General features: G+C 39.9%; 1 protein-coding gene across 1 annotated transcript in view; it reads left to right on the top strand.

Moving 5' to 3' along the window:
• Positions 1-5,047: 5,047 nt before the first annotated feature.
• Clul1 (clusterin like 1) overlaps positions 5,048-11,803 on the top strand; it is a 33,919-nt gene continuing 27,163 nt past the window's right edge. Inside the window, exons 1-3 of the mRNA XM_036172853.1 lie at positions 5,048-5,153; positions 5,939-6,087; positions 10,826-10,993. Coding sequence (XP_036028746.1) covers positions 5,048-5,153; positions 5,939-6,087; positions 10,826-10,993 — 423 coding nt within the window. The remainder of the gene's footprint in view (positions 5,154-5,938; positions 6,088-10,825; positions 10,994-11,803) is intronic.

The raw sequence follows: 11,803 nt of genomic DNA, 5'->3' as shown, positions 1-11,803 counted from the left end.
CACACAGAATAGGCATCTGTAAGGTAAACTGATAGAATGAATGATTTAGCTTGGTTTTAGACAACTCTTCATTTCCTTGTGCCCAGCATCTTCCCACTTATGGAAGGATTACTTTAATTCATGCAGTTGTTACTAGCAAAATACAAACAACATGTTCTCTTCTGTAAACAGATCATGATTAAATCTCTAAAATCAATAAATACCCTTTAATAATCTGAAATCCTCTCAAATATTTTTTACCTGTGAAGTCTCAGTCTTTCTTCTTTTCTAATACATCCTTGGACTCTTGCACAGTAGGCACTTGAGATCCTCCACTGATGGACTCCTGCTCTTTGCTCTCTTCTCTCTGCTCCTGGTTTTCCATCTCACTTTCAGATACGTCATACCACTCTTCTATATAGCCTCCATTTGTGTCAGCTGTGTAGATTTCATAGCACATGAGGCTGATGACACCAAGTGGCAGGCCGAAGAGAAAGCAGCCCATAAGTGGAGAGCTCTTGAACATAGACTGTGGAGAGAGAATTCAGTGGCATTTGAATGGAATTCTGACATAAAAAGCATGATGTAAATTTAACACAACCTGATTTCCACTCACTGCTACTGAACTTAGTTTCAATGAATACATGTCAATACCTGAGCAATACCTACCATGTTAAAGACTCTTAAGATAAAGACGCTATGTTTATACATGCACATGTGAGTGTACATGTGTATAGAACTGGCTATGCAAACAGGAAAAGGAACCAAATAGTCTGAGGACATAATAAAGACCCTTCTTCTCACATCACCCATGAAGATCTCTTGGATGATTGATGTCTATGTCTGAACTCTAGGAAGTTGCTTGTGGGTTCTTTCTGATAGAGAGTTTATATACATGCTCTTATAGTTTTGTTTTGTTTTTTTAAAAAAAGGATTTTACTTAATGTGTATGTGCAGGTGCCTAGAGGTCAGATGTATCAGATCCCCCGTGGCTGGAGTTATAGGAGGTTGTAAGCCGGAAACTGAATTTGAGTCCTTCCTAAAAGGTACTAGCTCTTAACTATTTATAGCCCTATGTATATTCTCTTCACATGACATTTTAACATATGAGACATCTGGTTATTAGTAAAGCCACATTAACTTACTAGTTCCTTTTATGTTATGTGCTATTTCCTCAGCTCTCAGAAAAAAAATAATTTTACTAAATTGGGTTTACTTACCACTAAGACATATTTCATGCATGGGTTGTGTCTGTTACTCTTAAGAAGACACCAGAGAACAAAAAGAAAATCATGTTTTGATTGATTCACAGAATACAAGGTGGAAATTTAAGGAAGAGTGAGAAAGAGGCAGATCGAGGTAACATGTGACCACTAGCAATTATCCCTGGAAAGCCTCAGGAATACTGCAAAGCCAGCAGAGAAAGTATTTCAGATGGGTGGGGTCTTCTGGTCTGTATTGCTGGAAACGGAAAGTGCTCAGAGCTGATGGCTACTGTGACATTGTGTAGTAGTATGAAGAGTGGATTGAAGACAGGGGAGAGGAAGTGTGGACATGAGTGAAACTGAGGGCAGGGCAGCCGGCAGACAGAATAAAAAGGAGCCAAATGTGACTGAAAAAGCAGAAGGGGGCTAGGGGTGGGATCATTAAAATTACTCAGTTTTACTCCTTACCAATAAAAAAGGAGAGCTACATTTTCATGGTGGTCTAGGCCTAACCCCTAACCAGCTGATCATTCCGGTTGCTGATCACTACCCTGTCAGAGAACTCTTCCCCGACTGCCTTGGCTCCCATTCTATGAGCAAAAAATGAAGTGAAATAAACAGTGAAACTGAACAAAAGCAAAATGCACAGGCAGCAGCGTGCCCCCCTCTTCGATGTCCCAAACTAACTGCACCCTGGGATTCAAGTGGAACAGGACATGCGGCCACTGATATTGCACTAGGTCATATGTCTGGGGAAGAGCTCAGGGGTGGCTCCATGCTCACTGATCAAGTGCACCTTCTCACCCTGAACCACCATTCCATATGCATCTGTCTGTCTCTTTACCAAATACCACCCGTCTTTCACTAAACTCTGAACATTGGCTCAATTTGCATCCTGGATTTGTTTCTAAACATATTCCCACACTACTTATCAATCTTCTTTCTAAAAGTGACGCTGTTCCTAGGCTTTGGAAGAGCCACTCATGGCCTCTCCAGCAGGGCCAGCTTCAAGTACCTGCCTCTTGGTCCTTCCCTCAACACTCTGCTACTGCCATCTGGAAATTCTTAGTATTATTTAGACAACTGGGGCCCCATTGTCATTTTGTTCTGGGACATTCAAATTATGTGGCTGGATCAGCATTCAGGGATCATTATTAGGAATCCATCACAGAGTCATTTCCTGGTCTCTCCCATTTAGAAATTTGTCTACAATCGGCTCCCATGTCTACATGGGGCACCAAATATAACATGAATCTTAAAAAGTTTTATTAAATAAAAACCCAGAGTCAGATATTGGGGTGAATTCTGAAAGATAAGAGAAGCAGAACAAGCCACAGCTAACCTCACCTCGCCAACTTCTCAGCCAATCCTGTTTCCTCAGACTGGAAGACTCTGAGTCCTCATCCAAATGAATCTCAGGCAAACTGCTGCTAAAGGCCTAAAAGCTTAAAAGCCTCTAGTTCCTGGTCCTCACACCTTATATACCTTTCTGCTTCCTGCCATCACCTCCTGGGATAAAAGGTGTGTGTTACCATGCCTGGCTGTTTCCAGTGTGGCCTTGAACTCACAGAGATCTGGATGGATCCTCTGCCTGCCAAGTGATAGGATTAAAGGTGTGTGTGCAACCATTTTCTGGCCTCTGTGTCTATCTAGTGGCTGTTCTGTTCTCTGACCCCAGATAAGTTTATTAGGGTGCACAATATATTGGGGGACACAATATCACCACAGCATGGGTGTGTAAGAGCAGAACCCATCTTATGCTAATGTTGGAACATGACACAAGTTTGCTGAACAGCCTATGACAAGAGCTGAATTGGTTAGAGGCTCTGCTGAGCGCAGTGGAAATTTAAAAAAATATTTTGATATATTGATATGTTTATGAATAATTACATTTATGTCATACTGGCCTAAGCAGGTTTTATGAACCTCATAAAAGTTACCTGGGATATAATTTCCTCAGTGAGAGACTCTGACTCAAAAATAAAGTGGAGAGTAATTGAGAAAAACCACTGGCCTCCCGTCTAACCTCCACATTCACACAAAAACACATATATTATATTTATATGTGTCTGTAGTGTTAGTTATGAGACTATTGAACTATGGCACTTTAAAAAGAATAAAACATACTTTTCTTTAATCTTGAGAATTTATACCACTTTATAGTCCAAATAACAAACAAGGTAAGCAACCAGACCACACAGTGGCTCAGGCCTGCGATCCGTGCACTTGGGAGATGGAAGCTCGGGTGTTGAGAGGAATCAGAACTCAAGGTCTTTGAATCTCTGGCTACCTATGATTTCAAGGAGACTGGCTCAAAAAAATGTCCACCAATGAAACCATATTTGTTGTCTGTTGTGATGGCACAATGCATCTAATCCCAGCACTGTAGAGGCAGAGGCTGGTCAATCTCTATGAGTCTGAGACCAGTCTAGTCCACATTGGGAGTTCTAGGACAGCCATGACTACCTAGTGAGACTATCTCAAAAAACAAAACACAAACTCATCCACATTTGTGTAAAGTAGGGAAGGTCATTGTTGCTGATGATGTGCTTAGCCTGCCCTCTAGTGTTTCATTTTAGGTACTACCAAGACTTAAACAGCCTTAATCTCAAAATATGTTTAATAGGATTAAAAACTGTGTCATTAGACAAACAGAACACGGCTAAATCTCTGACACAGATAAAAGCCACATCAGAAAAAAGTGGAAGCCCTTCCAGAAGTTAATGGCAATTTCTCTGGAGAGAGCTGCAATATCAATGGTAAATATATAGTATTACAAATTTTGTTTGTTAAGTGGGTCATGAGCAGAAAGAAAACAGTTCAAATGTCATATAAAATATGGCCACTATATTATTACTAATATAGCTGCTGTTTTATTAGTGTATGAAAAAGATTCAAATGTGGATTAGTGAAGTTTTAATATAACAGATATGCATAAAGTAAATAAACATCCCTTTTGATCCTTTTGTAGAAAATTAAGATAATGTGCCATATTTTACAGGCTTAATTTCATTAAAATATGCAATTGTGCCAGGCAATGGTGGTGCACGCCTTTAATCCCAGAACTTGGGAGGCAGAGGCAGGTAGGTCTCTGTGAGTTTGAGGCCAGCCTGGTCTACAGAGTGAGTTTCAGGACAGCCAGGGCTACACAGAGGAACCCTGTCTTGAAAAACCAGATACATCTTGTCTTGATAAAGTTTAAATTATTTTAGGATTATTTATAACTAATATAAATCAAATTATATTGAAAAGAGAGTCATTAGTCTCAGGAAAAAAATGTAACTGCATATTATATTTAGTGATAGGTTTTGTAAGAAGTATGAGAATACTCCAGAATGTCTGCGATCCCAGCATACTAGAAATTGAGGCAGGAAGGCTGAGAATTTTGGACATAGGAAGTCTTCCTGGCATACTTTAAGTCTGCCTTTAGACACGTTTACTGTTGATAAGAAAAACAACTGATGTTTCAACTCTACAGCTCTATGATCATTAGTATTCATTGGCTTGGATTTCAAGTACTGCAGCAGATGACATTACCATTGATGTGCTTATTGAGGCCGGGTCTTGCTGTGTGGTCCGAGTGGACATGGAACTTCCAACCATATTGCCCCCATGTCTATGTTCATCAAGCTGGACATGGTAGTGCACAGTTACCTGTCAAGATAGAGTTGGTTTGGCTTTTGAACTCATAGTTCATGCTTCTTAATAGGCCAGACATTTTAGCATGAATTATCTAAAGTCATAAAGAGAAACTGACGGAAAAGTGCTTAGGAGCACCCTGTGTTTTCAATTGCTATGCAAGAGGGCAGCTTCAAGGAAGGCATTAAAGCAGGATGGTTTTCCCTTCATAGGAACACTGGACCATGAAGCCACCACTCTTGGTGCTTTCTGTGTGTCTGCTGTGGTTGAAGTATTGTCACAGTGCACCTACTTGGAAGGACGCAGCTGCTATGGATGGAAACCTGAATAGTATGCCCTGTTTGCTTGTTCGCCTGACCTGCTGGTGTTTACAGGGATTTGCAGTTGAGAGATAACTGTATCCATTACATTTCATAGGGAAATGTTCTCTAGGCACTTAAACCAAATCCTCATGATGTCAAAAATTTGGATAAAAATAGAAAATTCCAATAAGTCTCCATGAGCCAACATTCACCTATCCAGATGTTTGCAATCATGCAGATAAAGCTTGCCAAATTTTTGCCTGCATTTTCTTTTGTATTATCCAAATGTTTGATGTCCTCTTCACATATCTTCAATGAACAGCAAAATGTTTTCCTAGCTTCTAAAAAATTTAAACTACTAGAGTAATCTCTGTCATTATAAGTTACTATGTATATGTTATATGACATATATTCTTAGTCTGATGGCTTCTTGGAAGGTAATTAAAACTGAAAAAGGGAAACTGTTCACTGTGTTTGAAGCCTTCTGCTGAGTGTTTCATATAAACTGAAAAAAAAAATTCAGATTTTTCTCTAATACAACCATACCTGAGTCTCCAGTGATAGAAAAAGAAATGGATAAAGGAAAACAGGGCTTGTGGGAAATGACAAGACTGAGATCAATGAGCTCAGATTTGTCTTGTCCAGGAGCTCCCATGTAAGAAACAGAACGGGTCAAAGCGGCAACTGATAGTGAAGTGCTTTAGATTGAAAGGTTGTACAAGAATGATCCAGATGCTATTTAGAGGGCACCCAAAACTGGTGAAGTTACTGTTTTCTAATCAAGTTAAAAGAAATGCCAAACATGTCTTCTAGGTCTTTTGGAGGTGAGGGAAACAGATATAGGAGGAGAGGTGAAGAAGGCTTTGATTGGCATTAAGCAGATGAAAATCATGATGGAAAAGAGAGAGGAGGAGCACACAAAACTGATGAAAACCTTGAGGAAATGCAAAGAAGAAAAGCAGGTACCACCACTGGAAACTGTCTGTTTTTTTAAGCACATCTGGCGGCAATAAAAATTGCAACAATAAATCTGTGCAATTAGCGAGTGACTTCCTTCAGTATGGCACATTTTCTGGAGAGCATTTTAAAGTGGAGAAGTTGGAGGAAGCTTTACATTTTCTTGTCTAATCATCTTCCACAGGACCTTGAACACAAAGATTTGGGGTTTGAAATTTAGTTAAGAAGGCTGCTTTCTCAAAATGCTTCACTTTCAGTCTCATTTAAGATATTGAGTCAAAAGTGTTTGGAGAGGTTGTGACTAGATCAGTGGTTTCTAGTCCCTGTTACTAAACATAAATAAGTAAGTAGTTAAACACTACTCCTAAGTATATTTAGGGTAAGAATAGTTAAGAATTCCATATTTCACCGGGCAGTGGTGGCACACACCTTTAATCCCAGCACTTGGGAGGCAAAGCCAGGCAGATCTCTGTGAGTTCAAGGCCAGCCTGGGCTACAGAGTGAGGTCCAGGATAATCACCAAAACTACACGGAGAAACCCTTTCTTGAAAAAAAAAAAAGAATTTCATTTTTCTTTTCTTTTTTAAATTTTATTTATTTATTTATTTATTTATTTATTTAGAGTCGGGGTATCATGTAACACAGGCTATAACTGAGGCTGGCCTTGAACTCCTGACTTTTCTGCTTCCTAAGTGCTAGAATGATGTGTATGTATTATCATACCCAGCTTTGAACTCTACGTTTTAGGTAGTCTTCTGGCTGTTTGAAAATATCATCGGATTTGCCACATCTGATTAGATCTCTAGTCTTACCGTGTCATGTGGCCAATAATGAGCTTATAATGAAGGACTGTCAGTCTGCCCTACTTCTTAACTACTGCACTTAAATCACCCATGGACTTTACCTCTCTAGACTACTTCCCCCCTCCAAAGTTTTTTCAAGCCCCCCAACCTTTCTTTTTTTAGAGAGTTAGTTTAACAGCAGGTCAGCAAGATGGCTCAGTGGATAAAAGCACTTGCCACCAAGCCTGATGACCCGAGTGTAATCCTTGGAACCCACCCAGTGGAAAGAGAATGGACTTTCACGAGCAATCCTTTAACTTCCACATACACACCATGGCAACCTGTACCACACATACACACAAATGCACTTGCACAACAAGTAAATAAATAAATGTGAAAAAATGGGGAGTTATTTCAGTTGCAACTATATAAAAATTCATTAGTCCACCTGATTATTACAATCAGAAGGCAAGTAAACCGAGAACTGCAGGGAAGTGGAGGGGGGAGCTGGCCAATACCTATAAAATGAAGGGACCCCTTCCTCAGGGTCCTCATACAGTTGGCAGGTAGAATGTCTGATGACATTCTAGCAGACACCAGAGTATATGAAATAGCACACCAGCCTAGCCCATTTTGTTACATTTATTTCCAGTATGGTCAGTAATTGTAACAGGGGCCTCCTACTGAGCTACATCCCAGCCCCATTTTATTTTTCTATTTTTAGTTTTTGAGATGCTAGGGAGAGAATACATCCTGGGCTCTAACCCTGAGCTACATTCACTGATCTATTTTTTTAAAAAATCAAACAACTTTACATATGGTTCTAGTCCAGATATGTATTTTTCTAATAGAGAATAAATGTTATATTCAAATGTCCTTGGAAGATATGAAAGATTATTCCTAAACTATTGTATAGAACTATAGATACTACATACTTCACAGTTTAATGATATTAACAAGTAATACAACATTCAAAACAAATATTTTCCAGAGGTTATATTTCAATGCTACCTTTAATAAAAATGGAAATAAAAACAGAATAATTTGGAAAATCTGGGCAAGTGGCTTATGCCTGTAATCCCAGTATTCAGAGTCTGAGGCAGGAGGATTGCCACAAGTTTAAGGCCAACTACATATTCAATTCCAAGCCAGTCTGGGCTAAATAAGTAAATAAATAAAGTTAGAAAATATTTTAAATGTTAATGTTGATAGTTACATCTTACTTTTTTCTTTTTTTTAATTTTTGGGGGTGCTGAGGATAAAATTTAGGGTCTCACACACTATAACTGAGCTCTGCTCCCATCTCCATCTTTTCATTTCTGAGGGTACCGTTTAGTAGTGTTAATGACACTCAGAACACTTTGCATCACTGCAGACTTGTCCTCATTTTGCAACCTTATTTCTCCACCCTATTTCTCCTCCATCCAACCTTTCCTGTGTTTAATTATTAACTAAAACATATAAATGGGCGGCTGGAGAGACAGCTCAGTTGGTAAAGTACCTGATGCACAACACAGAGACCTGAGTTCAGAGCACCAACATGAGAGTATAGTGGTATGTGACTGAAACTCTAGCACTGGAGGAAGACCTCTGATGTTGACCTCTGGACTCCATACATGTTAATTAAGAAAAAATACCAGTGGAGTTCCAATGCACAACTGTATCTTTACCTATATTCTTATAAAGTTGGAGCCAATGAATTCCAGACAGTTTGTAGAATCTTATCATTCTTGAGCACTGACCTCTGGGGGTCCATAAGGCAGTGAGGATGGAATCTGCCAAGCTGACCCCAAAGCTGTGTAATGGTCACCTACCAGTCAGGAAGAAGATGACCCAGCTGGCAGCTGCTAGTCCTCCCCTCTTTTGGCAGCAGTCCAGATGATGAGGAAATCTAAAATAGCTCCTCATTAGGACAATGTGGAAGGCCCCATGCTGGTTCTTCCTGGCCATCTGGGAATGGGGACACTAAATGTCATTAGTACAAAATACATCATCTCATGGAATCCTTCAAACATCTGGGTCAACCACACTTTGATTTTTGTAGCTAAGCAAGCTGAGGTTGGAGCTGTTAACATCTCCAACACTAGCATGAATGAACCTGTAGGAAGCCAGCAGACATGAGCATTTAAGACCTGCTGACTTACTATTGTTCTTATTTTCTTAAGCTGCCTACAAGCTAAGGCTGCAATACTAGGAAAAGAATATTCCCGTGAGGACCAAGGAAGCAAATATGGGTTTCAGAGCTGGTCCTGAAAAATCCCAGCAACTAGTAAAAAATTTATCCCTAAAATTTTATTTATTGCATAAAAATTCATTGCATTAGACTCTAAGTTTGGTTACTCAAAAAATTAAGTGGGGAAAAAGAAGATAGGAACCTTAAATTTGGGCTGTGGTGGGACACACCTTTAATCCCAGCATTCGGGAGGCAAAGGCAGGCAGATCTCTGTGAGTTTAGTGAACCAACCCTGTATCAAAAAAGCAATAGAAGAAGACACCCAACTTCAACCTCTAGCCTCTACACATACATATGCACACATATAAACACATAAACTTGCATACACCATACACACACACACACACACACACACACACACACACACACACACAACACACTCACACAGGAGATCTGTGATAAAACCCATAATGCTAGCACGTAGGAGGCTGAGGCAGGAGGATCAGAGCCAGCCTGGATTACATATTGACTCCCCGTTTCACAAAACAAGGGTCTGTAATAAAATGCTTTCAAGAACAAAAACTTCTCCCATATGTTTTTCACTTGAGAGCTGCCTTGGCTCTGAGACCTGGTATAGCCCTCTTTTCCTGAACTCCATCTCAGGCAAGAAGTTCACGTGTGCAGTGAGGCCAGGGATCAAGTCAGGGATAAAAAAAAAAAAGGCCTTTTTAAAATTTGTCTATTATCTATCTACCTACCTATCATCTATCCGTCCGTCTATCTATCTATCTCTATCTATCTATCTATCTATCTATCTATCTATCTATCTATCTATCTATCTATCTATCTATCTATCTATCTATCTATCTATCTATCTATCTATCTATCATCTATCCATTTATTTTTGCTGTAGTGCTGTGGGAACCTCCAGAGCAGAACTAAGACAGTTGCGTTTGCAGCTGGCTCCTTACCAACGGTAAACAGGCCCTAGTTAAGTACAGCCAGAACCACAAGGGGGCGCATTTGGAATACAGACAAGAAGAAAGAAGCTGATCACTGTAAATCAATGGTTATATACAAGAATCGTGCTTTCTTGCAGTATCTAAACACATACAACGATTTAAGGAAGCCTAATTAAAGAATTAAAATATCAGTTTTCAAAGCCTTAAAGCCCACCTTCCGTATCCCCCACAGGCTACCCATGCAGATAGAGAAGTCAAAAGATAATCATCGTGGTTTCCCATAGGGGTGATGTCTTTGCTATTGGCTCATCCACATTTAGTGCAACGTTCATCATACAGTAACTATTCAATAAACACTTGGTGAAAATGAACAGACAATGAGATTTTCATGGCCTTCAATAAAGGCTCATTCAGAAGACTTTATCAAACAGAAATCACTGAGGCAGATCTCTGAGGCAGCAGCGAGGACCGCGAAGATGAAAAGACTGAAGTCATTTAAAGGGTCTTAACCTTAGTTTCTGCTGAAGCCAGGTCTTATGTATTAAAGGATGGTCTTGAAATTACTAGGTAGCCAAGAATAACCTTAACTTCTGATCCTCCCCCTTCCACCTTTTGAGAGCTGAGATTTAAAGTTCGTGCCACCATGCCTGTTTAGGTGGTGCCAGGGATCGAATCCAGGGCATTGCGAATGTAAGGCAAGCACTCTATCAACCGGGCTAATTTGGCAACCCCTAGTGCCAATATATGCTTAAAAGGGGGAAAACAACTAAGGTATATATAGACTCAGGAAATGGAAATGAGACCCGTGCTTGTACATTTTAACCAGGAGGCCCTGAAACTCATGAATGAAGTGCAAGAACATTTGGAGAAAGAAGAAAAGTTATGCCAGGCATCTTCTGTGGATTCCTGGGATGGATGCAGGCCGTGTCTGGAAAGTAACTGCATGAGATTTTACACAGCTTGCCAACCTGGTTGGTCCTCCGTGAAAAATACGGTAAGGGGATGGGGGGAAAGCTCACCATTTTAGGATTCTTAAGACATCCAGGGCATCTTGATTTTTAAATTATGTTATTTTTAAAATGGAAATGATTGATGTTGTCCTTTTATGATCTATAACCTAACACCAAAGTTATATATCACCACTCGTGTATGCACAATTTATAGTTTAGAATAACTATCAGTGTTTAGTCCCCTTATAATTACACTCTGAACTCCTGTAGAAGTGCCCTGACTTTGCATTGTATTCACTATCTGTGGACAGGTTCCAAGTAGGTAGAAAACTCTTTGATGGCAAGGGTCATATTTTATGTGTCTTCCCTTGAGGAGGCTTCCCATAAACATGTCCAACTGCATTTTCAATTATAGTATTACAGTCTTTTATTTCAATCTTCAAGCATGTATTTGAATCTCTTTCTCTCTCTCTCCTCTCCCTCCCTCCCTTCCTCTCTCCCTCCCTCCCTCCTTCCCTCTTTCAATTCTACATGTAGCCAATTCTACATGTCCTTAAATTCTGTATGTAGCTGGGCAGTGATGGCTCATGCCTTTAATCCCAGCACTCAGGAGGCAGAACCAGGAGGATCTCTGTGAGTTCAAGGCCAGCCTGGTCTACAGATTGAGATCCAGTACAGGCACCAAAACTACACAGAAAAAAAAAAAACCTGTCTCAAAAAAACAAAACAACAACAACAAAAAAAAAACTATCAGTATGTAGCCACATATGACCTTGAACTCCTGATTCTCATGATTCCATTCCCTATGTTCTGGGTTACAAATATGTGCCATAACACTTAGGTTCATTGCTCCC

Source organism: Onychomys torridus, chromosome 23, assembly GCF_903995425.1.
Source record: "Onychomys torridus chromosome 23, mOncTor1.1, whole genome shotgun sequence".
NCBI classification, from domain to species: Eukaryota; Metazoa; Chordata; class Mammalia; order Rodentia; family Cricetidae; genus Onychomys; species Onychomys torridus.
This window is presented reverse-complemented; position numbering and strand designations above follow the sequence as displayed.